This window comes from Ambystoma mexicanum, chromosome 2p (genome assembly GCF_040938575.1).
Source record: "Ambystoma mexicanum isolate Mex_15411 chromosome 2p, UKY_AmexF1_1, whole genome shotgun sequence".
NCBI classification, from domain to species: Eukaryota; Metazoa; Chordata; class Amphibia; order Caudata; family Ambystomatidae; genus Ambystoma; species Ambystoma mexicanum.
The window spans coordinates 317,578,197-317,604,822 of NC_090923.1; the positions used below are offsets into that span (position 1 = coordinate 317,578,197).

General features: G+C 48.3%; 1 protein-coding gene across 1 annotated transcript in view; it reads right to left on the reverse strand.

The window, feature by feature from the left end:
- Positions 1 to 26,626, reverse strand: part of SELENOK (selenoprotein K) — a 77,625-nt gene that overhangs the window by 18,688 nt on the left and 32,311 nt on the right. Inside the window, exons 3-4 of the mRNA XM_069643637.1 lie at positions 25,001 to 25,087; positions 10,294 to 10,386 (exon numbers count right to left, since the gene is read on the reverse strand). Coding sequence (XP_069499738.1) covers positions 10,294 to 10,386; positions 25,001 to 25,087 — 180 coding nt within the window. The remainder of the gene's footprint in view (positions 1 to 10,293; positions 10,387 to 25,000; positions 25,088 to 26,626) is intronic.

The following is a 26,626-nucleotide window of genomic DNA, read 5'->3' on the forward strand; positions in this document are numbered from 1 at the left end:
GGCGAGGAGGCGGCATCAGGGGGATCGGAGCAGGGCTCCCGGGAATCGGCATCCACCCCCCCCCCGAAAGTGAAGAGAAGGAGCGGGGCGGCCCCCCCCCCCCCCGACAGCGTAGACCAGGTCGGCGGAGGAGGCGGCACCCGGGGGCCTGGAGCGGTGCCCCCGGGGACTCGGAGCCCTCCCCCATCCGGGAGTGAAAGATAGGAGAGGGGCAGCTCCCTCCCCCCCCCCCCCCTCGGGGGTCACCAGCGCCAGAGCCCAGCACAGCAGAGCAAGGGGAGCCCCGGCGGGCCGGGACTCGCCCCCCCCCCACAGGTGAGCGCCCCGAGCGGGGCGGAACCCCAAAAGCAAAAAGACCAAAGGCGGGGTCTGTGGACCAGGGCCCCCCCCCCGGAGACAAGGCCCGAAGCGGGGGCGACCAGGGTGAGAGGCCCCCGCCAGCAGTTGGTGGGGCGTGTGCCCGCCCAGGGGTGCCCCCCCCCCGGGACTCACGGAGCGAGCCACAACCTTCCCCCCCCCCTTTATTTGGATTGGAAGGTTGGGCCCCCTTGATCCACCCCACCCCAGGAGACCGGAGGAGGCCCCAGAAGACCACGAGGCACTTGAAAAGGGTGTGAGGCCCCTGCCTGAGAACAGGTGGGGCGTGTGCCCGCCCCCCGGACTTTGCCACCCCATTTGGGTCACCTGTGGAGCGCACAACCCAAGCAAGGAAGGACGGGCCAGTAGGGGACCCTCCCGCCCCCCGTCGGGGCCGCGGGGACCTAGACGACAAGACACAGGGAAGAACCACATGAGCTGGAGGGAAGCCTTGCAGAGATACCGCTTCCGGGGGGTTGAAAGAGGTGACAAAGGCTTAACCCGCGAAGGAACCATGGCCCAATCGGGGGAGGCTTCCCCCTCCTCGGCGGCAATGGAAAGGGGCTTTGCCTCGATCCTATAGGAAATAAGGGACATGCGCTCCGACATTGCCCAAAAATTTGAAAAAATGGACCAGAGGGTGGACAAAATTGAGGACAGGCTCCTACAGGTCGAGTCCAACCAATCCTCCATAGCAGTCCAAGACATACAATATAGCATGAGGTTGGAAACCCTGGAGAGGAGGGACGAGGAGAGGGCCCGGCAGATGGACGATTTCGAAAACAGGGAGAGGAGGGAGGAACAACCTCAGAATCTTTGGGGTGCCCGAAATAGAGGGGGAAACGGAGAGGGACGTCACCCGAGCAGTACGAGACATCATTACTCTCCTGTTCACGGAGGAAATGACAACCGAGCCAACTTTTGACAGGGTGCACAGGGCGGGGGGCAGGGCCGGGGCCCCCCGGTCGATTCTGGTCCGGTTTCACTACTACTCAGAGAAGACGAAGGTGTTGGAGGAGGCCAGAAAGGCTAGGGAAATCACTTATAACGCACAAGTCTCGATATACCAAGACCTCTCCGCCTACACGCTGGCCAGGCGTAGGATGTGCCGCCCTCTCACACAGGTGCTTAAGGAAATGGGAATGCGCTACAGATGGGGCTACCCCTTCTCCCTGACTTTCGAATACATGGGCCAAAGATCAACCCTGATCACGGAAGAGGACATAAGGGGAGCCATACAAGAATACGCAGTGGACACGAACCCCCGGAGGGGCCCATCGGGGCCAGAGCACGGGAGACCCGGAGGCCCTGGCCCGCCTGGCGAGAGGAGAAAGCGCACCGGCGCGAGGAAATTCAGGAAAATGAACACCCCCTCCCCTTCAAAGGACGGAGAACGTAACGACTCCGGGGACTGAGCACGGGGGCACCCCGGTGTGCCCTGGTCGGAGGGACGCAGACTCAGAGGATTCACTACTATCAACGTCCCTACGACCTGCAAGTAGGTGGGGTCCGCAGAGGGGTCATAGCCGCGGGAGATCTTAGGGGGCTCAAGGAGATGAGCTTCTAATGCAGATTGCCTGGCCGAGGTGGGCAGGCTGGTGGTTCGGCCAAAAGCCAGCGATGGCAGAACTATTTGGCTGGACGCCGGGGCGGGGGGGTGGGAGGGACCACGGGAGTTGGGGAAGTTCAGTTACGGTTTGGGGAAGGGGGGCAGTTGGGGTTTTGTTTTAAGCCCACCCGGGGGGAGGGCGCGGGAGGAAAAGGGGAACACAGAGTCGAAATAACGGAGCACACGGGGAAGAGCGTAGGGGAGGAGCTGACCGAGAGAGAGAAAAATAATGACTATGGCTGACGGGCTGCCCGCCCTGGGAGTGGGCTCACTTAATGTCCGTGGGTTAAACACCCCCACCAAGAGGTCCTTGCTCTGCAGGGAATTTAGAAGGGCACACCTGGATTTTCTCTTCGTTCAAGAGACTCACTGGCCACAGGGGAAGGAGCCCAAAATGCGGGGAGGGGGAATTGGCGAGGTCCACAGTGCATCCCACAAGTGCAAAAAAAGAGGGGTCGCCATCCTGGTAGCCAAACACGTGGGCTTCGAGAAAGAAGCCACGCTGAAAGACCCGGGGGGCCGTTACCTGTTGGTGCGGGGGTCCCTGCAGGGGGCCCCACTGACCCTAGCGGCCATCTATGCCCCAAACGAAGGCCAAGCCCAGTTCTGGGAGGAGGTGGGGGAAAAACTCAAATATTTCATCCACGGCACGGTGGTGGTGGGGGGGGGGACTTCAACATGGTTCTAGACCCCACCCTGGACAGGAAACGAGCAGGCCCGCATTCCTCTAGGGCTGCGGATGAGATCATGGCGCGCACCTTCCAAAAAGTCAAACTAGAATTGGGCCTGTTGGACACGATCCCCCTCCCTAGAACAGACTCCCCCTCCTTTACATATTACTCAGCCATCCACACGTCGTTCTCCAGGATAGACTACATCCTGGTAGACGAGACCCTACGTCCATTTGTCTCGGGCCACAGGGTAGACGCCGTCCCCTGGTCTGATCACGACTTGGTCCGAGCTACAATAGCAAGGGGAGGTCTACACGAACGCAGAGGGAGATGGAAGTGCAACGACTCCCTGTTAAGGGACGAAGTCCTATCCCAGGAGGTCCTCGAGGCCATCACGGAATTTTTTGAGCTTAATGACAACGGGGAGGTGGGTCCACATACCCTCTGGGACGCCTTTAAGGCAACCTTACGGGGAACCCCGATTAAAATAGGAGCCCAGAAAAAAAGGCAAAGGGAGGGCCAGGAAAGGTACCTCAGAGAGAAAATCGCCCTACTCCAACCTGGGGATCTCCCCACGGTTCCCTTAGACAGCGAGCAGGTGACCGCATTGGACGACTACAGACTCCAATTGAAGGATCTCCTCCTCCACAAGACGGAGAGGAGTCTCCAACTGGTCAAACAAAAGTACTATGAAAAAGGGGACAGGGCGGACAGGATTCTGGCTTGGAAACTGAGGGAGGTGCAGAAAAGCCGATTAGTGAAAGAGGTTAAGGACGAGGTGGGAAAGGTAGGCCACGACACACCCCACATTGGCGAAGCCTTCCGCCGATATTATGAGAAATTATATTCGTCCGAGTACAATGGGGAGGAGGCGGAGATGGTGGGGTTCCTGAATTCAATCCAGATCCCGGCCCTGACCAGGGAGATAGCGGAGGGGTTGGAGGGCCCGGTGACCGAGGACGAGGTAGAGCGTGCGATTGGAGGAATGAAGGTGGGCACTTCCCCGGGCGAGGACGGGTACTCTGTCTACTTTTACAAAAGGTTCCGCTCGGCCCTCTCCCCCCATTTGGTAAAAGTGTTCAACGCGGTGCTGGAGGGGGGGTCTCTTCCGGACTCCATGATGGAGGCAATTATTGTGGTGCTCCCCAAGGACGGCAGGGACCCTAGGGAACGCTCCTCCTACCGACCCATCTCCCTGTTGAATGTTGACGTGAAGATGATTCTGGCCAAGGTGCTTGGGGGACGGTTGGAGGGGGTCTTGCCGAAATTGGTCCATGGCGACCAGGTAGGATTTATTAGGGGGAGACAGGGCTCAGACAACATCCGGAAGACCATAGACCTGATGCACTATGCCCAGAGATCAGACCTGGACGCGAGCGTCCTGTCTCTAGACTCGGAAAAGGCGTTCGACAGGGTGGAGTGGAGATTCATGGAACTTACCCTCCAAAAAATGGGCTTTGGTCCACACATCAGGGAATGGGTGGCGGCTTTATATAGGGCCCCGAGGGCCAGGGTCCAAGTCAATGGTGGGTTGTCGGAGCCCTTCCCCCTGTCGCGGGGGACAAGACAGGGATGCCCGCTCTCCCCTCTAATCTATATCCTCTCCATGGAACCTCTAGCCATAGCAGTCAGAGCCCACACAGAGATTAAGGGGATTAAGAGGGGGGAGGTGGAATTTAAGCTCTCCCTGTTTGCGGATGATATCCTGGCTTACTTAGTAGACCCGAGATCCTCGCTCCCCCCGCTCCTCTCCTTGATGGCTACCTACGGGCGTTTCTCTGGTCTCAAGATCAACGCGTCCAAATCAGTCCTGCTCCCTATGAGAACCCGGGACCCGGGCTTGGACGCCCTCGCCAGCCTGGAGGGAATATCGGTGGGAAAGGCTTCCATTCGATACCTGGGAGTCCTCCTTACTCGGGACTTAACCAATCTAGCCCCTGCTAACTACGATCCCGTTGTGGCAGGAATCACTGCTGATTTGAGGAGGTGGAGGTCTATGATTCTGTCTTGGTACGGCCGCATGACGGCTGTGAAAATGAACATTCTCCCGAGACTTCTATATCTTTTCACCGCCCTCCCATCTGTAGTCCCTGACCGGTCCTTCAGAGCCCTTCAGAATGCGGTGCGGGAATTCATATGGCAGGTAAGACCCCGAGAACTGCCAATAGGGTCCTGACCTTACCGAGGGAGGAGGGAGGGTTTGGGTTACCAGACTTTCAACTCTATTTCCGGGCAGCCCAACTACGCGTCCTCCTAGAACATATGAAAGAGGGGATGGGCACTTACTGGTCATACCTGGAGGACATGGACGCCCACCCACTGAAGATTCGAGACCTCCTTTGGGCCCCTAGCAAGTTTATTCCGAACAGACTCAAATCCCACCCAACCCTGGGAGTCCTCTGGACGATCTGGAGGGAGGGTCCCCAGACGGCACACCTATCATCATGGCCATCACCGATGTCCTCTCTTTGGGGTCACCCCCTCAATCTGGGAAGCAGGGGGTTCCGCAACGCCCAGTCGTGGTCAGACATGGGAATGGAGTGGGCGGGGCAGATGTTCAGAGAAGGAGAATTCCGGCCATATGAGGAACTGAGGGACGCCCTCCGTCAGGGGTCCCTCTCCATATTTGAATACATTCGCCTGAAGGGAATTCTATGTGACCAGGCCTGGGGCCAGAACCTGAAAAGACAGCTGACCCCCTTCGAGAAGCTCCTGGACTCGGCAACCTCCAGGAAGGGTGCGGTATCAGGGATGTACAAGCTACTGAACACGGTTAACCTAGGGGAGAGGAGGGGGTTCCGCTCGTTCTGGAATGACTTAGCGGGGGATGAGATCTCGGAGGACGCCTGGGCGAGAATATTTAAAATAGCCTTCCATGGGAACTTATTCACGGCAGACATGGAACACAACTTCAAGATTTTACAGGGGTGGCACAGAGAACCAATGAAGTTGGCTAAAATGTACACGGGAGTGTCCCCCGCATGCCCAAGGGGATGTGGCCAGGTCGGTACGAGAGGGCACATGTGGTGGCACTGCCCGAAAGCCCGGGCATACTGGGAGAAGGTGAGGGGCTGGATCGCCGAAGTTTCTGATGAGCTTCTCCCCCAGAAACCCCTGACAATGCTGCTGGGCCTCCCCCCGGAGGACTCGGACATTCCCCGATACCCTAGGATGTGGGAGACAATGCTAAGGGCGGGAAGGGTAGCACTGGCCCAGAAATGGAAGAGCCCGGAGACCCCATCGAAGGAGAACTGGCTAAAAAAAAGGTAAAAAACATGTACCTGATGGATAAACTGACGGCAATGATGAACAATAATTTGGGCTCTTTCCACGCAAACTGGTACGAGGCACAGCAGACATGGGGTTGGGATGTGCACTGATCCTCAAGGGGGACAAGGAGCGGACAGGGCCCTCGGCCCGGGGGAGGATGGTAGTTCTTCAGCCATTTCTAATAGTTAATGCTCTCGCTCTTCCTGGAGCTCCAGACTCTCGGAGCTTACATAGTGGTTCCCCAGCAGAACGGCTCTATGAGGACTAAGTTTTTTGGTTTTTTCCTTTTTTGGGGGGGGTGGGGGTGTTTGGGGTGGGCGAGGGGGGGGGGGTTTGGGCCTGTTACTTGCACAATTTGTGAAAATGTTCTGCGCCCTTTTGTTATATTATGAAAATGCCAATAAAACAAAGTTGAAAAAAAAAAATATGAAAGTATGCATCTTTCACATCCAGTGTAGTCATGTAATCCCCTTGTGATAGCAAGGGGATTACTTCCTGTAAGGTTACCATGCAAAACTTTTGGGGTTTGACAAATTTGTTCGCTGGGCGCAGATCTAATACAGGGCGCATGGTTAGGTCCTTTTTGGGGTACAAGGAAGTACACTGAATAAATACCTTCCGTTACCTGAGATAGAGGCACGACCTCTATAGCTCCTTTTTCCAGTAGCTGTTTCCACTTCCTGTAGAAGGATGGCGAGGTGTTCTGGTGTCATGCGTCGTCCCCGTGGGGGTTTGTATGTTGGGGAACTGTTGAATTCTATACAGTAGCTGCGGGCTATGGTTGATAGTACCCAACGGTCTGATGTTATTCCCTCCCATGCTGAAAGAAACGATGTTAACCGGCCCCCGACCGGCGATGCATGGGAGGGGCCCGAATCTTCAGGTCATTTGCTGTTATTGGCCTGGGAGCCTCTAGGGGTAGAGGCCCGACCTCTCCCCTTGCCACAGCGTTAGCCTCTCCGATTGTACTGGCCACTATTACCCTGGTTAGAGGACCAGTTATTGGAAGGGTATTGTTGATTCTGCTACTGGCGTTGGCCACGGAAAAAGCGCTTATTGCCATAGCCGCGTATGTTAGGGGGCCTAGAAATCTGGTCAAGGGTCTTGATAGTGTCAAACTCCTTTTTAGCATTTTCTAGGGCCTCACCAACTGCCTTACCGAAGAGATAGGTATCCTCTATAGGTTTGCTGATCAGGGAAGCCTGTGTTTCAGGTTTAAACCCCGAATTGCGCAGCCAGATATGGCGTTTGAGGAGTATCCCTTGGACTAGGCAATGCCCAGCAGTCTCCGCAGCATCTTAAGTGTTTATAACGATGCTTTGGTTCACTAGTGTCCCTTCTGTGATTGTGGCCAGAAGGCGTGTACACAGGGGTCCTGGTGCCTCTTCAGCGTCGCTACGCAGCTTGCTCCACTGTGCGTCTGCGTAGCTTGCTAGTAAAGAGTTGTTAGTAGCGGGCGGAAGCTGCGATTCTTTTCCCCAGGGCATACAGCTTTTTCCCCCCCTTGTCTGGAGGTGCCTCGCTGGTGGACAGTGGCACCCCTGCCCTCTTCCTTGTATTAGTTACTACAAGGGAGTCTGGTACGGAGTGGCCCCTGATGTACAAAGGGTCAGAAGAAGATGGACTGAAGAGTTTTTCTATACGAGGGTTGACCCATCTGACCAACGCAGGAGTGGATAGAGAAGGGGGGATTCTAATTTTTACTGAAGCAAGGAGTGGAATGGTTTGACTGACAGGGGGTTTCTCCTTAATTACTTTTTCCACAAAGTCAATGTCAGGAGAGGTCTCCCCTGTGTCTAATTCGAAATGCGCTGCTGCTTTGCGCAACAGTGCATTAAACGTAGGCTGGTCATCTACAGAAGATGTGTTCCTAATAGGCGAGTCTTTGGGAGGAGATAGGGTTATGGCATCAGGGTCGGAGTACGCTGATGGGGACTGCCAGGGGTGTGAGGTAACTACCTCTAGTTCTTCTCCGAAGCCCCCTGCACCTGCATCTGGATCTTCTTGAAAATCCTCTAGGTTTTGTTCTTCCTCTACACCCAAAAATTCATCCTCTTCCTGAAAATGTTGTTCCTCTTCAGTGAGGTCATACACATCTAATTCCTCATGTGAAGGATTAAACAGCCAAGGAAATTTGACCCTGGGGTCCTTCTCTTGGTCTTTTGGGTGTTGGTAGGTTTTGATGTTCCATAAACCTTTCCATTTTCTCCATACAGAAATGGAGTCTCTCCAGCGTTTCATGGGGTACCCCTGAGTTGTCTAGGGGGGCGGGGCGGGGGGAGAATTAGTGTTTTCTGCCTGGAAACGCTTTGACCTCTCCCACAACGTCAAAGAAAGGCTTCCGTCGCTGACTGAAAAACCTTCCGGTAGGCCAGGAGTCCCTCTAGATGAAGGGGGCAGTTCCTGGCGCCCCTTCGGCTTTTTCGGCATGTCTTTAACACTTTGCGTGGTATTCGTCGTGTCTTTCGTCATCCGCTTATTGGTATCGGCGGAAACAATCCTCGCTAGGCTCTCGACAAGTAAATTGTCTGTGGAGGTTTCTGGTCTCGACGTTACTGGCGTTGCGTGTTGTACTGCGACGGGCGCTCTTACATGGAGCGTTACGTCGGATGGTTTTGGGGTAGCGCCTTTATCTCATCCCCCAAAAGCAGGGCGTGCGCCGAGCCCGTTGGGGCCGGGGGCGGACGTCGAGAAACGTGAGCGCTCCCTCGAGAGGTTCAAGACTTCCGCAACGGAGGCCGTGTTATCACCTTCCTCGTCACTTTCCGCGATGGCGGGTGAGGAATCGGACTTCGACATGGCATAGGCCGCCCACCTCTTGACTCTACGTTTTAGAGTTTTGGGTTTTAAAAGTTGACAAGCTGCGCAGCAGTCTTATGATCGAGGGGCAAGCAACGACTACAGCGTTTATGCTTGTCCTTCCAGGTGTACTTGCCCTTGCAGCGCGGGCAAAACCTAAAGGGTGTCCTCTCCATAGCTGAGGCAATAGTTTGTGGTGATAACAACCCCGAGAGAAAGGGAAGGGAAAAGGAAAGGCATTCTCGAAGAGAAACAAGATAGTTCCACCCCCACTCTCCCTACTGTATGTTGGCCGGCGAGGCCAGGCCACGTGTTCGGCAGCGCCGAAGGATCTCCTCCGTCTCGTCTCCTCCATCGAAGATCTTGTTCGGCGGAGAAACAGCTTCGCAGCTACGTCGAGGGGAGGGATCTATGTGTTGATGTAATAAGTCAGGACCAAGGTCCAGGAAATATGTTTTGCAATGTCTCTCGAAGAGCTCTGCATAAAGGCGACCAAAAGCTGGGCGGAAAAAAACAATCTGAGGGACCTCGACGCGTGAGGTATTGTGGGTACACCGCACGTCACTATAGGGATAGTGTTACAGACACGCCTTGTCGACGTCCCCTTTTTCGACTACGAAAAAAAAAAATGCAATACTCCGCAGTGACCACTGGATGTCGGACCTATGCACAGCATGTGATTTTAAGCAGATTAACAAACATCAGAAATAAGATTACGGCTGATCGTTCGTGTCATTGGTGACAAGCCATTTTATGATGTTGCGCCCGAACATGTAGAAGGGTTGGTCTGCTCTCAGTGAGGGGGGGTAGGGCATTCCATGCTTGAGCTGCCATTACAGGGAAAGCGGATCCCCCTGCCTTTTTTAGCTTAAATCTAGGTACAGCTAGATTTAATTCCAGGTGGAGCGTGTAGTGGATTTATTAGTGATTCTCTCGGAGAGGTAGATAGGGGCTGCGTGATTGAGGCATTTATGCGTTAGAGATAGGGTTTTAAGCATTATTTTGTCCTTGGTAGAGAGCCATTTGATCCATCTAAGATGTGAAATGTGTTCTCTCCTTGGTATGCCATGAGCTGCTCTAAAAGTGTTTTGCAAAATCTATTTTTTGGAAGATGTATTTCTTTGCCCCCAGGTACAGAGCAGTGCAATAATCCAGTTTGGATAGGATAAGTGCTCTTGCTAAGGTTCTTTCGACAGGAATGGTTTGCAGGCTCTTATCAGCTTGCATGTGTAGGCTGTGTAACAAAGGCGTCAATGCAACCACTTGAGAAAAAGAAAAAAAGGACAATGTGTACGTGTCCCCTGAATGTGGATCCTAGAACCATAGAGTACCTGCAGTGAAGGGCAAATTAAGCCATTTCGTTTTTGGTATGTCTACAATGAAAGTTTACAGAATCGTGTCTACAAGTGGATGTTTTGCTTAAATGGCCAACTGTTTCCTGTACCACAAACTGGTCTCAAAACAGTTCCAAACCTAGAGTAAAAACTAAGGATGGAAAATTTAAAAGAAAGTTGTATCAAACAGCTATAGTGCAACAGTACCGTAGGAGAACACATATCCCATCTATTGTTCTTGAGAAAATATTACCTTCCTCATCCACCGCCAGCCATTGGAGGTGCAGAGGGGCCTCCACCAGCATGATTGATTCGACCCATTCTACGTCGCGGAAATCCAGGAGGTCTACATTAATGGAATCAAACAAACAAATTTAAAAAAGCACCAAATTTTTTAAATAAAAACATTTAGAAAGAACAAGTTAATTATCATTAATCCCTGCCACCCACCCTCAATTAGTTTAACATTAAGCAAGCTTATTGCATACTGTTAAGACAGTTTTTCTGAGGTCCAACTAGGGGCTTAGCAAAACCATTCAACTGAGATAGTACAAGACTCCACTCTTAGTAGAAGTCTGTAACAGAGTAGGGCAGCCAGGCTTATCTTGCGCTGGAGAGAGGGTAGAAGGAAAGTACATAGAACCTGTAGAACACACATTCAATAGAAACACTGGCACCTGAAGTATTATACAAAAATCAAGGTTACAAGTAGGCCAAGTTACATCTTGGGGTAAGTACTGGTCAGAGTCATAAAAACATTTTTAACGCACCACTATGCTTGAAGGTATACAGACCAAAGCATAAGACCTTATTTAGAATACATAAGGTAGTTCAAGGACGTCAACCCAATAGTTCCTTTTAGATTACTTTCAGTAATACAAGGGTAGTAGACCCTAGCATTTGTACTGTGACGCTCAGCAGGAAATCACTTAGTAAACCAACTGGACAATATACTTATCTGAATAGTGGATAGAACACTTATTCTAGGACCAGTAAAAACCTTTACCTCCGATTGAGGATAACAGTTATTCTAGGGGAGTTGGGCCTTGGGCTGTAATATACCATTACACTTCATTTTCAGCTCAGTGTAACACAGTAAGAACGTTTTACACTAATTGAGGATTGCACCAAGCATACCAAGGTCAGTTAGACCTAAATAACACTTTTCAAGAATGGCACACAGCTATTTTAGGACGGTAAAATCTATATACTTAGCAACTTAAGGATCTGTATAACCCAAGGCAGACTTATTCCCGACAAACTAACAGCATGTTAGGGGAAGCAAAACCCAATTGGGGACACTCATACATTTATATCCTAACAAGAATAGTACAGTGGAACCAACAGCATTACTTTTGAGAAGAGGGGGACCCAATTCACAGGTGAGAAAATTAACCTACTACCTACTTTCTTTTAGAACAGCAAGACAGTTTGAGGAAAGTAAAAGCATATACTTTTCAGAATGGCAGAACATATGTACAGTGGCAGAACACTCAAGGTAAGTAAGAACTTTTCTTACTGTTCACTCTCAGAGGGTAGTTACCAACTAACCTTTTGACCTTGTTTTACTTTTTCAAGGCAGAGCCCTTAAACTATTCAGCCCTTCCCAATTCTTTTCCACAAGTTCTCCCAGAGGCAGCAGAGGGACCCTGGTGGTCTAGGAGTGTTACGCTCACCTCTCTGCAGAGGCGTTGGGGCACGGTTGCAACTCTCTCGGGGTGAGGTCGCTCGAGTCCGACTTCGCCCTCTGCGCTTATGTGGTGACTGGTGATAATAGGTGATGCTGCTCTGGACTGCTCCTGTGTGGGGATTAGGGGGGCGCGAGTATGCCAGCTTGTCCGCCTGATACCCTTCCAGACCCCTTCTCCCAAACCGTGGTACCCGAGGGATGCGCTGTCCCTGGAAAGCTCACCTGTTGATTCGTTTTGGCGAGCACTCTGTCCTGCTGCTTCTGGCAGGGGCGCTTGTATGATCTGGACCAAGTTCCTTCACTGGTCCCTTGCACGTGGTAATCCAGTCCTGCTGCGACTAAGCCACAATACTTCAGGTAAGTGTTCCTGTTTGCCTTGGTCTTTCCTCGCCTGTTTTAGTTGTATTGTAAAGTTTGTCGTCTTGTATTGCTGGCCGTTCCACTTTGTAGTTTTGCTCTTTTGCCTTCTTCCCTTGTAGGTGATGTTGCCGGCCCAGCAGAAGCTGCAGAGCTCGAGGTGTCAGCCGGAGGGAATGAGGAACGAAGCTGCACAGTACAGTAGCTGGTAAGTTAACTAGGGGGCGCGCTGGGTTCAAATGCAGCGCGGCCCTAGGACGGATGTTCCAACTTGGTCTTTCTTCTTCACAGGGTCAGAGTTCATGGATGCGGAGTGCAGTGCTGCGGCGTCGGGATCAAGATCGCTGGATGTCAGGAGATGAGTCTGCAGATGAAGGACCGGTTTCCTGGAGGTGAGTATGCAGGAGAACGCCTGGTTTCAAAGGTAAGTAAACTGGTCCAAGTGGCAGTGAGCGTCACGTTGCACACGAGTGCACAGTAATGCGAAGCACCGGCCTTCAGGATGGAGCAGATTATATAGCTGAGCTTCTGAAGCCACGCCCACCAGGTTCAGCCTGCCTGCCACACCCGATGAGTCAACACATGAGAATGTTCTCTGGAATAAAGGCTTTCAGCTCCTGGAAAGTTCTTTTAAAATAAAAGCACCTCTGCACAGAAATAAAGTGTTCCTGCTCACATCCCTACATGAGCCTGGCGCCAAAGGCGCCAGGACTGAGTCTAGGGCCCCTATGTTTATGGGTCCCAAAGGGACATAAGTGAGTCAAGTGACCCATTGCCCCCATCACTAGATGGTGTGGTCTTTGTGTTCTGGGGCCTGTGGTCATGACAAGGAGCCAGCTGTAGGCAGGGTGAGATAGGGCTCAGTTGCAGGCAAAGTACAGATTTCCAGAGGAAGCTGTTCAAACAAGTAAGTAGTCTACGTTGAGGGTCCAGGGACTTCACAGAAAAAAACCTAGGAGGATTCCAGCAGGGGACTGGGTGTACTGGAGGAGAAAACTTCCCCAATCACCGGAAACACCCCAATCCAGGAATCACAAGAGACTTAAGGTAAGTAATACCCAAGCCAACACAGTACCTCAGGACAGAAGAGACTGCAGCAGAACTTCAGGATCTGAAGCCAAAAACCCAGGCACTGAATACATTATCGACCCTGCATGGGATTTTTCAGCAGGGATCACTAGGAAAGGCTCCAGTGGCTTGATGCAGTGCTGTGGTTTTGGCGCCCTTTTCAGGAGCCAGAAGAAGACTGAATATGGATGGTCGGATTCTCGTCATTTGCATGGTCCAGCACTCTGGCGAGGGTAATTTTCAGACTCTTCACATCTCTGGAGGTCCAGCAGGATGCCTGCAAGGTTTCAGCAAGATCGGAATTCAGAAGGCAGTGGCGCATAATGTCTGGAGGTCCCCACGGTATTGGGGTATTGAAGCCCCGCAAGGTCGCAGCACGACGTGGGATGGCTCAAAATGCAGGTCTCACCAGGCTCTGGGTTGGAGACATCGTTTTCGTCCCCAGGTTAATTGGAAGGGAAACAGCAGGCTCTGGTTACACAGCAGGCTCTGGTAGCTGGAAATCGTCTCAGCTGCGTTTTCGCCATCATCCTCGGTTTTGGTTCCAGTGGTAGACCAACTCTTCAGCTTCCAGGATCGGATTTTATGCAGGAACCCACTGGAGACTTGCAGTAGCTGCTTTTTCTGCAGAGTTTCTTGCAGCTTTGCCTTCACAAGCCTTACAGTGTGTGGCCCAACAGGGATTCTTTTTCACCAAACTCTCTAAATAACATTGTGTATGACTTTTGTGCTATCTGAAGAAGTGCCTCAGTTGCCCAGACATTGTCCCAATTGACTTTGGCTGTCCTGGCTACCTGCAGACTCTGACCCATTGACATTGGATTTAACTGTCCCTCATTAGGTGGTGTAGAAGTTTAACATGTATTGCTGAGAAAGGTCGAACCTAAACATCATTGGAAGATTGCATATTCACATATTTTGAGAACCTGTTCAACTTCTTCCTTCCCTAACATGTGCGTGTGTGCGTTTTCCCAGAAGGGCATCTACTTGCTTATCTTAAAACTGAGGAAGTGTTGTGAAGTGTTGTTGCATATTGCCCTTTCTAAATGAGGCTTATTTAATACTGACTGTTAAATAATTATTTTAGTAGAAAACCCGGAGTAGAAGTGTTATTTGGATACTTGTAATTGTGAATCTCTATGTTACATCTCTACAGCTCACATATGTCTGGCTGATCAGTCATTCTACCAACTTCTGTAGTACAGACCTATACCTCTTACCAAAAGGACAAGGCTGGTGTAGTCTCCCACAGGGAGACTGCATCCAATCTTGCCTAACCAGGGCGGGTCCCCAAACTCCCCTGTCCTTTGTCTTTAGGTGTGCCTGAACGAAAGCAGATTGGCCAAGAAAAATCCAGAGAAGAAACTGAAGAGAAACCTGTTGCAACCTCCTGGACCTCGAAGTGCCTGGTGAAGCCCTGCTGCTGTGCTTACTTCCTTTTTCAAATCGGCAGAAGCTCCAGACCGAACGACTTCTCCCCTTGGGCTGGTGGAACCAACTAGCCCAGAGACGTACTCCACTTTGAGGCAATCTCCAGCTTGCTGTGCCTCTCCAGTCTTGCGGAAGCCCAATGCCAGGGGTCGAGTGTCCATAACCAAGTCTTCCGCAGAACAAATCCAGCCAAAAGCTCCACAAGCCTCCTAAGGACACCCCAGAAGCAGGAAATCCCAATCCAGAGTCCCCTCACCAGAGTGCAGGACTGAGGGCACAAGGAAAGTCCAACCAGAGATATTCCTTCTGCATCAGTGCTGTTTGCGAGGCGCTAAAACCGCAAAGAGCCATTGAATCGAAGAGAACCCGCAGCTGCCAAAATAATTTCTAGAGTACTGCCACAGGAGCCCGCTAGATGTCCTCCCCCTCTTGTCCCCACGACTGAGGCTCAGGAACAAGGGTCTGCTTGGCTGTAGCAACACAGAATACAGCAGGACCACCTTCTTCAAACCAGGAGGTACTTTGTGGGGCTTGGGGTACTTAGCTTATTGCCTCAAGTCAGGTTTTCTCACTTGAGAATTACATTGGCTTACCTTTTCTGAGTTGAGTTCTTTGCAAAGGCTTCACAGCTTGTGTTCATGCAGTGCATTTCTTGAATGTGAAAAAGTAGATCCAATAAGTGCATCAGAACCATAGACTTTGTCCAATTGACTTTGGCTGTCCTGACACCTCAAGTCACCCATCTAATCTGTTGACTTTGGCATTGCTTGTCCCTTCATAAATTGCAATTTGTTGAACACTTTTACTGCTGGAAAAGGCTTACCTAGATTTTATTAGATGATTCAAACTGTCGTCCTATCATAAGAAAGTATGTTCCAACCTCTCCATTTCCTTAACCCTTGCTTCCTGAAACAGTCTAAAAGGTATATTTGTGTTTAAGATAAATGCAATACTATCCTTTTCATTTAAGTCCCTTCAGGGTGTAGGAGAAATGTATAAGCATATCCAAAGAGTATTCACCTACATTATTGAATTTTTCAAAGTGATTCCAATGTTTGCTTGACGGTTACAAACAGTTGCCTTTTTAAAGAATTCTTAACTAAAACTGATTGTACATAAACAGATTTATAACTGAAACCTTGAGAGAGTGCAAGTGTTACTTGGTTACTTGTATTGACTTCATTTCATCTTTACAGCTCTACAGCTCACATTTACCCTGCTCGTCACGATACCAACCTGTGTAGTACAGACCTATCCCAAAAGGTGGGTTACTAACTACCAAGCAGATCAGACTTGTGTAGTCTCAGTGGGACCGCACCAATTATTAACTAACAGTTGGTAACGAACTCCGAGAGTGAATAGTTACACAAGTTATTACTTACCTTAGAAATATTCAGACATTCTGAAGTATATGAAAGGTTATTTTACTTACCTTTGTAATGTTTGTTAGGGAGAATTTTCATTTCTGTGCTAATTCCCTTTAACCTTAGAGACTGCCAGCTCTTCTGCTGGACTTGGAGCTTGTAATTTTCTCATCCCGAGTGAGTGGGACCTTTTTCTCACTCCCACATTTATTTTTCCCGACTAGGATTTTTCTGTTTTATGGAGTCTGACAAACTCCATAGGCACCTGCTTTTTGCATAGTGACACACAGCACCTTAGGCGTGGTGCCACTCAGAAGTCCCTAGGACTTCTGTTAATGTTTAGTTACATTTTCTTGGGTGAACTACAGTTCCCAAGAATAGTAAGCTGAACCTGGTCTTACTTACCTTTTACTTTGTGGGACCCACACACAACCCTATGTGGAGTGCTGGGGGTGGGGATCTGGGGGGATACTTAGTAATTCCCTATCCCACTTCTCATGTAAAAAATGTTACACCAACTTACTTTAAATGGCCGTAGGCAGTGTTTACTTTTACTACCAGTGTGCATTTCTACCGCAGGCTGAACCCTCAGCTGCAGTACAGCACCTATGGGTGACAATTATTTCCAAAATGACTGTCTTCTTTTTTCGCCATTTCTGTTTTGAGCCCTTTGTGTGTTTTGCCATTGGCGGGCTCCAGCGCTGAAGCCCGCCCAGGCTCCAGTGTCTCTTGAAAGGCAGTGAGGAAGGGTCGCAAAACGTCCTTAGGTGTGCCCGAGTGAAACCAGTCCTGATTGGCCGGCTGGCAGTCTTGCAGGACAGCCACCCTGCTGTGTAATTGACAGCCTAGATTGCGAAGGAATGAAAAGAAAAAAAAATAACTCGCCTAAAAAGCACGTTTTTGGAACTAAAGGCAGTCGACAACTGAGACGCCAGCAGCACCCGCCTGGACCACAAAGTGCCAAGTGTAGCCAAGTGTAACCCTGCAGCTGTGCTGACCCAGTTTTCATATCAACTGGGAAGACCCGTAGGGAATGACTTCCTCCCTTGGGCTGGTGGGACCAACTAGCCTGAAAACAAGTTTCCATTTGGAGCAACCCCCGACTTGCTGCCTCCCACCAGAGTTGCAGAAGCCCAATTCCCAGGGTCCTTTGACGAGTGCATGCAAAAGTTCGAACCCGGCCAAAATGTTCATGGGCATCCAGAGGACCCCGTAGAAGCAGGAAATCGTGATCCAGAGTCTCCTCACCAGAGTCCAGGACCGAGGGGGCATGCTTCTTTCCAACCAGGGTTCGATCTTCATTGACGCAGAGGAAAACTCCTAATCCCTCACTTGATGGCCATGTGGGACGAGGCCTGCGAAGTGGGCAGGCTCCCCGCTTGCCTTCGGGAAGCTATAATAATGGTCCTCCTTAAATCTGGAAATGCGGCTCATACCGTACCTTATCGCTAATCAATTGCAACGTATATTTTTTTGCCAAGTTGCTAGCCTCACGCTTAGCCCCCTTCATGCCACATATCATTCATTCTGATTAAGCAGGATTCATTCCAGGACTTCTACCTCCCTGAACCGGAGACGACTAATGTCAGCAGAATTAACTCCAACGTGCAAGCGGTGGCTGCTACACTAGACACGCAAAAAGCTTTCGACTCGTATCATGTAAGTACCTGTGGTGGGTCCTCTAAAAATGTAAATTCGGACCCAGGTTCCGATCTTGGATTCGACTACTCTACTCCAATCTGGGGGCCAGAGTCCGCACCGAGGATAGATGCTCACCCCCATTCCGAGTTTCCAGAGGCACAAGGCAGGGCTGCCCCTTCTCTCCTTTAATCTTTGCAATAGAACCGTTTGCAGATAGGATGCGCCACTGCAATGCACGCAGAGGGTTACGAACAGCAGGCCAAGCGGATATCATCTCCCTATATGCTGATGATGCCCTGCTCTACTTCCGGTCCCCCTCCATCAACCTAGCTCCGATACTGGAAGATGTTGTCCTCTTTGGGCGTATATCTGGGCTTCAGGTAAACTGCTGCAAATCTACCCTGTTGCCCCTTACTGAATGCACACGTCCCCCTCCTGATCTTATGGGGTTCACTTGGTCCCAGTTGAACTTTACTTACCTCGGTACAGAAGTGACTCGCCGTCCTGAGACATTGTTTGAGGAGAACTATCAGAAGTACCTTGCGAAACTCACTAAAAGGCCTCCAGCTGGGCGAGACTTCCAATTTCCCTGGCTGGCCGGATTGGGATTCTAAAGATGGCTGTACTCCCCCCAACTATTATACAAGTTCATTAACTTACCCCTATGGCCAGGAGACAGCTTCTTTCAAGTGTTAACCTGTACTGTTACTACCCTTCTATGGCATTCCGGGGCAGTTTGTCTAAAGCTTGCGGCATTGACCACCCCCATGGAGGATGGCGGATTCAACGCCCCCGACTTTCTCAAGTACTGGTTAGTAGCGCAGGCCCAATTTGCCTCGCACTGGTTCAACACACAGGATTCCCCACATCAGACTGGAGAAGATGGCAGTCAGTGACCGAGATGTTCCCTCCTTGATTCTCACTCCCCAGCCGACCATGTTAGAGTCGCTGGACCCTGTCGTTAGTTTCCAGATTTTAGAGGGCAAGAGATGTGCTATCAGATATCCCACATACAACTATGGAACTTCCTTCCAGGGGTCCCACACGTATCACCATCCATCATACACTGGTGGGCCGTAACAGACTACGAAACAATTCGAGACATCTTCGAGAATGCCAATTTCATTGAGTGGCCAGATTTTTCCTCCCACCCTCAGACATAAACCGTCTGCGTGGCTCCAATACTCGTACCTCCGAAAGTTCTGAAAATCAGATACCCCGATTTCCCCACAATACCTTCCGATGACCCAGTTATCGCAGAGTTATGCAGCTTCAACTCCTTTAAAGGAAAGGTATCCAGACTATATGCACTGTTGCACACTAAAACGACCCCCTCCTTTGATAAATTGAAGCACAAATGTCCTTTAACTCCTGGTTCAAATTGATCCTGTTCAAAGTCCTACACAGGTACCATCTCACTCCAATTCCGCTACATCACATGTCAAAGGACTACTCCCCCAGGTGCCCCAGGTGCGACATACACATGATCTTGTCTTGTCCTAAACTGGCGCAGTACTGGAAGGAAATATGTGCTACCGTGGCTGCTATCCTGGACTGTACAATCGCCCCGTCCCCATTATGGAGTCTCTTTCACGACTTCTCTGATCTGGGCTGCGATTCCAAAAAGCTGGCTAGCCTATGTATGCTACTTGTTGTCTGTTGCATCTTACAATGCTGGCTCCGCCCTGGTCCACCCTCACACATACAATGGCTTAGAGCGGTAACCTGGGCATCAGACACGGAAGAAGCCTGGTCTAACCAACAATTTCCACATTCCAGGCCCAGGAATATCTGTATGACGTTTCGCCCTGATATGGCACCCACAGATACAGACTGACGTTGCATCCCTGGCTTCCTCTTCTCCCATTCTCACCAGGCTTAAACTCTCGACTGCCCAGATTTCTTCTCTCTTACAGTACCCTATCATGCTTATAACTGTAGCGCTAAGTACAATGTTGTGACTTAACTCTATGATCTGCAATTGTCAATGCTTGCCCCGGTTGGGCCCCTGCCTGTACTCTTCTGTGTCATCAAGCTGAATAAAGAAAAGTAAAAAAATAAACAATACATTAAAAAAAACAAACCCATATTGTTGACACTATTATTGCTGGGATAAGCGTTTACCTGTCTCCCTTTAGGAGATTGTTATTGTTTTACAAACTGTTGAAAGTATGTTCCAAGTCTTATTCTAACCTTTCCTTCCTTTCACAACTCAATAAATGAATTAGTAACTGAAATAAGTGCAATACAGACCTTTACTGCAGTCTCTCTGTGTGCTGAACATGTGTTAGCATAAGAAGTCTTTACCAACTTTTATTGTCTTTTAAAAACTGAATCCTAACTGATTTAATGTTACTTGTATATAAAGCTTTCTTTACCAACTTTTATTGTCTTTTACAAACTGAATCCTAGCTTTGATTTTATGTTACTAGTAGATAAAGCTTTTTAAAGAATGCTTATTTAAACCTTGTGTATCTTATTACTACATTATAACTTTAAATGTGGCGGAGAGTGGCAGTCCTGCAGGAAATTCTGTTTGGTCTGTCTTCCCCGTCACCTTTATCAGAAGGCGCAGCTATCCCCATAAAGACTGTCAGACGCGGAGTGGCGACGAGTGGCAGTCCTGCAGTCATAGCTGTCTTGGCTGGAAAGACTGCCCTTCTGCAAACATAGCCTCAGGAAGATGACGGTCGTTGGCTATGCAGTACTCGCCTGTGTTCGAATCCTGCGACACCGCTGGCAGCAGAAGCACGGCTAACCCCTGTGAACCTCTCCACCCCTTTAAAGCATGGAAAAATCAACAATACAAATAAAACAGTGTTACTTGGCTACTTGTACTTACTGATTTCACTTGTACAGCTCTACAGCTCACATTACCCTTCTTGAGACAAGCCTGGCTTGCTCAGTCACACTACCAAATTGCAAAGTACAGGCCTATATTAAAAGCAGATATGTTGTGTGTAGTCCTGACCAGTTGGTCTACACTAATTCTTACCAAACACTGGTGGGATTGGTGTAGAGTGGTTACATTGACTATTGGTTCTACTTGTGCCCAAATAAACTAACCACAAGGCTAGCTCCACCAAAAAGAACAATGCCTAGCATGGATAACTTTAATGAAGCAGCCCTAACTACACTTACCATTCATCAATTGAAGATGTGTGTAGAAACAGGGGGCTGAGTTTAAAAAGGAAGAAAGAGTGAAATCGATTACTAAGTTGTAAATTCACCAAATATTGGGAAGTAGGCCTGAATGATCTGAAAGAAAATGATGAGGATGCTAGAGACCACTAGCTCTTTTGCTGGACTTTAGGACTTTTTATATTTTAACCCTCGAGTGAGTGAGCCCTTTTTCCCCTCACACTCATGCGTTTTGATCGGATTTTCATTTTAGATTTATTTCCTTTGTTTTTGGAGTCTGACAGACGCCATTGGCATCTACTTTTTGTACAGTGACACAGCACCTTCAGTGCGGTTATCACCGCAAAATCCTTTAGATTTCTCTTAAGGTTTAAATACCTTTTCTTTGGGGAAGTACAGTTCCCAAGAATGGCAAGGTGAAATTGACTTTACTTACCTTTTTCTCTTTGTAGGTCCAGCACACCCCATCTTATGTGGAGTGCTAGGGGGTTTACTTCGTAGCCCCTTTTCCTACTTACTATTTTTATGTTACCCTCACTACTTTAAATGGCTGGTGGCAGTGGTTTAATTTTCGTACCATTGTGCTTTTCTAAAGCAGGCTGAATCCTCAGCTGCAGTGCAGCACCCATGGGTGCCTATTTTGTCAAAATGGCCCCTGTAAGGTAATATTTTCATAGAGATGGTAAATCTTCCTGACATGGGTCAACCCCAGAACTTTTTGCTTTACTAGTGGGATATTTTTACTAAATCCCTCTGAGTGGAAACTTTCCACACCCACAGAATCTTTTACTCTTTATGGGTGTCATTTTTTACTCTGCATGGTCTTTTTAAAGTTAACCCTTAACAACTTTTTGGCAATAAGTGCCTGTTGCTGGGTTGCCCTAGGGTGCCCCTTTTTAACTTTTCTCCGGCTAACCCTGAGAGAACTACAGTTCCCAAGGGTAGAAAGGATCTTTTGATCCTTTTTATATTTGAAACCAGCATGCCTTACCTTATGTGGAGTGCTGGGGAGATAAAATATATGCCCATTCACACTAAAACTAACAATTCTGTTACAGGGACAAGCTTAACGTCAATGGCTGGTGGCAGTGATAACTTGTATTCATTTGGTGGAACTTTACCGCGGGCTGTGTTCACAGCTGCAGTAAAGGCACCTAAGGGTGCTCTTTTTACCAACATGGCCCCAGTCTTCTTTTTTCGCCATTTTAGTGTTTCTTCTCCTTTCTTGTTCCTCCCTCCCCCCCCCCCGTCCCCCTGACTTCCAGGCGGGAAATTCCTTTGTGTGGTTTTTAATCTTCACAGGAGTCTCCGGACCCCCTGAACAGGCTTTAGTCTGTCAGTGAGGGCAGGAAGCGAGGGAGGAGTCCAAATCTCCACAAACCTTTGTCTTCCCCTTTGCCTGAATGGGGACAAATCCCAGTGGGGTGCTGGTTGTCCCGATTGGACAACCAGACCACCCCTTCTTGTAAAATGCAGGGAGAGAATGCAGAAGTTGTGTTGCAATTCCTGTTAAATACTGTGAACCTGGGAGATGAAGACAAGTCAACCGCTGGAACCGAAACCGAAGAGGATGATTAAGGAAAAGCAGCTGAAACAATTTCCAGCGACCCTGTTGTGTGACCGGAGCCTGCTGTAGCCCTTCCTTCCAATTGACCTGGGGACAACAACCCTGACCCAGAGCCTAGTGAGCCCCACTAGACTCAAGACGACCTGCATTTTGAGCCATCCCCTGCATTTTGAGCCATCCCACGGCCTTGAGTTGCTGCAATGCCCCAATACCCTGGGACCGTATTCCGAATTCAGAATCTCGCTGAAACTTCATGGGCATCCTGGTGGATCTCCAGAGACACGAATCAAGTCTGAAAAGTCCCAGAGTGCTGGACCTTTGTAACAACGAGAATTCAACGATGATTTTCGGTCTTCAGTTTTCCTTATATAGGCACCAAATCGGCAGAACTGCATTCAGCCACGAAGAAAACCTTGCTAGAGCCTTCATTGATCCCTGCTGCAAAGTTTCTTCTAAGGTCTTGTTTTCAATCGCCATGACAAGGAATCCACTGACCGGGTATTTGGCAGCAGATCCTGAAGTCGTCCTGCTGCAAAATCTTCAATGCCGAGGTACTATGTTGGCTTGGGTATGTACTTACCTTAAGTCTCTTAGGATTTATGTGTAGCTGTGGGGTGTTTTCTGTGATGGGGAGTTCTCTCATCCTGTGAACCCAGTCCCACTGCTTGTATCCTGCCAGGGGGTCTCTGCGAAGCCCCTGGACCCTCTAACTCTAGAAGTAAAGTATTCACCTGTTTGCCCAGTCTTCCTAAGGAACTCTGACTTTTGCTACTTAAGAACCTATCCTGACACTGCCTGTTGGTCACTAGATCCTAGTGACCCCCCACCCCCTTCTGCCACTGAGAACACGCATGCTCCAAGAATAATGGAAAGACTAAGGGATTGGGCCTTTTGCCTAGAAAAGAAAATACGTAAAAAGTTGGTTGGTAACTAACTCCAAGAGTGAACAGTTACACAAGTTATTACTTACCTTGGAAGTGTGATGCACAATTCTTTAAAGTGTGGTTAACATCTTTTTTTCCTTAGAAACTGTTTTGCCATTCTAATAAAAAGTAGATGTGAAGGTATATTACTGTCCTGTGATTAGGTTGTGCCTCTTCCCAACAGTAATGTGTTGGTTTCACCAGATTATTCCTGTTAGGATAACTGTACGAGTGTCCCCAAACTGTTGGTACCACCAGATTAGTCCTTTTAGGATAATTTGTACGAGTGTCCTCCAACTGGGTCTTGCTTCCCCTGACTTGCTATTAACCTGTCCAGAATAAGTCTGTATTAGGTTATTACCTACCTAGAACTACTGAGTCGTTCAGTAAAGAACAACATTAGGGTTACCCTTCCCTGTGCTATCTAACCCAGAGTCTGTGGTGCTAACCGTCCCTTATAAGACATAAATGTGTTATTTGTATGTCTGGGAAAGATCCAACCTGGACTCCGTGCAAGAATAAAAAGTATATGGATTTTACTTGAGTTAGCAGTGTTCCATCCAAAAATAAGTTAGTTACTGATTATCTCAATCGGTTTTTCACCGATCTCAAAAGCATCTGTAATTGAATATTACATCCTTATGTTTTACTCACCTAGTATAACTTATCACAAAACTAGTTATAGGTTTTCAATGTACCTGGAATAAGTGTTCCACTATTCACAAAATGTATATTGTCCGGTTGACTGAATATGTGATTTTTACCGAGAGTCACTGTACAACTGGTAGGGGCTACTGCCCTTGCATTACTGAATGTAATTGTGAAAGTCACCATTGGTCTTCACTCCCCAAGAATAGGCGTGCCCTATACTAAATGAGTAGGAAAAGGTTTTGACTTCCCTAGAACTACTGTGAGTTGTTCCAAATAAGGTGTATGCTTTGTCTGTGCACCTGAACGCATAGTGCCGTTTTTTGAATTGTGATTACATATAATGTGTCATGGTACTTATTTACCCCTAGATTTATCTGGGCCTATTTTTAAGTAAATCATGTATTTTTACAATGCATAGTGTTTCTTTGGACCATTTGTATTGCAATTTCATTTGTATTGATTCTACAGCCCTCTCTCCCTCCTAAGATAAGCCTGGCTGCTCCGTCTACGCCAACATGAACTCAGGTGGTACATCCTTATGCTAAGAGTGGAGTCTTGTACTGCCACAGTTGAATGGTTTTACTAAGCCCTTAGTTGGACTTCAGAATAAAAACTGTCCTAACAGCCCTAGTCTTTTTTTGGCCATTTCTTTTGTGTGGTTTTTCTTGGGTTTTACTATGCGCTCTAAACCATGGTTACCTGAATGCACCCAGTCCCGAATTGGCTGGCTGTAATGTGCTTATGAATGTAATAAGTTGGGTCCCTCCTGGAACAGATAGGCTCCCTGGTCATTTGAAATACTTGCTGCAAAGGAGACAACTGAAGCGTGCAATGGACCCTTAACCCGCCAAAGAACTATGCATTTTTGTATAATTATTTTGAGGGAGTAGACAACATGAAACCTAAAGCATTGCAAGGGGTGATTTTATAGAAATTAAATATTGCACGACTGTTGCAAAACAGATTATACATTGGTAGAGTAATTTGAATGCGTAATGGTTGTCATTTATAATAAAAACATCTGTAACCAAAATCATACATTATTGTTTAAGTTGCAGAAGCTGCGATTAGAATCCATGTTTCCATCTCTAGGCAAACGCACTACAAGGAAATAAAGTTTTAAATACCCTCTTCCGTCATCCGGTCTTGAACTTGATGAAGACGAACTGCATCCCCTTCTACCCGACACATCTCGTTGAACTAGAGTCTGAAAACTAAACAAAAGGCATTCAATGAAAAAAAGATAAGATAACATTCATTTAAAACAAAAAACACAGCCCACATTGAACAGAAAAATGAATTAAAATGTGAAGGTCGTGAAAACATGTTAATAGGTATTGTGTAGTGGAATTTCTTATTTAGCAGTTTATCATCAATTAATTTAGCTATATTAGTACTAGTTTTCAAACTCACTGATTACAAACTAAGAAAGCTATGTGGTATTGTGTGTACTACCGAGTAGCTAATCATAGGAGCCACAAAATAGGTACATTTCTAGCCCCACAGAAAAGAACACAAAAACTTGAACAAACCCATTCCCCATTTTGGGCATTGTGGTTGGTTTTCCCCCCGAACTGAACTGGGGTTTCCAATATATATCCCACAGCTTTAATTTTACAGCCAGAGTATTGTACTTCAATTCTGTAAAAAATGTCTAGGCCAGGGGTCTACAAGCTTGGGCTCACCAAATGTTTTGGACTACATCTCCCATCAGCCCTACCAGGGTAGTCAATGCTGATGGATAATTGGAGCTGTAGTCAAAAACATTGGTCAGCCGCAGGTTACAGAGCCATGTTCCAGGTCAGGGTTCTGCAACATGTCTCTGCAAATGTTTTTGGACTACAACTCCCATGATCTCTCTTCATGGACTATGCTGGTGAAGGACATTGGAAGTTGCAGTCCAAAGCATATGGAGAAGTGTTAGGAAGATTTCTAATTGTTAGGCTTCATCCCCTCACCTAGCGAGGCACCCAGCACTTTTTGCTAGACTTATGGGCCTTTTTCTTTAAATCCTGAATGAGTTTCGCAGTTTTCTACTCATTCATTCTTAGTAGCTCTGGAACTCTGTTCTCTGTGTTTTACCTTTACTATGGAGTCTACTTTCCACCACATCTCTTAAGGCATCTGTATTTTACTATTGCAGCAAACCACTCCTTATGGGCAGTGTTGTTGGGAACCCTTTGGGTCCTCCTTGGAGATTCTTTCTTTATCCTTATGTACGACTGTTCTAAAAGGGAAAGTGCGCTCAAAAATGTTATTTTCTTAAAAGATGGGCAATAATCAAAAACATATTAAACATCTTTTTAAAGAAAGATCTTGTGGAAAATTGAATGTTTAAACCCCTTTAACTTCAAGCACTAGGAGGCATCCATTTAGTGAAATGGATGAGCCTCCTTTCCTTGTGTTAATCTTTGCCCTCGCGGCACTGAAGAAGCAAAAGCCACCTGCTGGTAGCTTTTATTACAGTGGCTTTTGCTTCATTATTGCCAGAGAGCAGAGAATGCAGACAGGAAAGCTGCTGACGGTAAGTGCTTTTATAAATACAACTTTGTTGTATTTATGATTGCAGTGGTTAGAAAACCACGGAAATCGTAAATACAACAATGTTGCATTTATAATTGCAGTGGCTTTCGCTTTGAGTCTCCCGGGCTCCGCCGTAACGGGGTTGCATTTATAATTGCTGTGGTTTTCTTTTTAAGTCTGTGAAACTTAAAAAGCCCGGGAGAGTTAAAGCGTAAACCACCGTAATGATT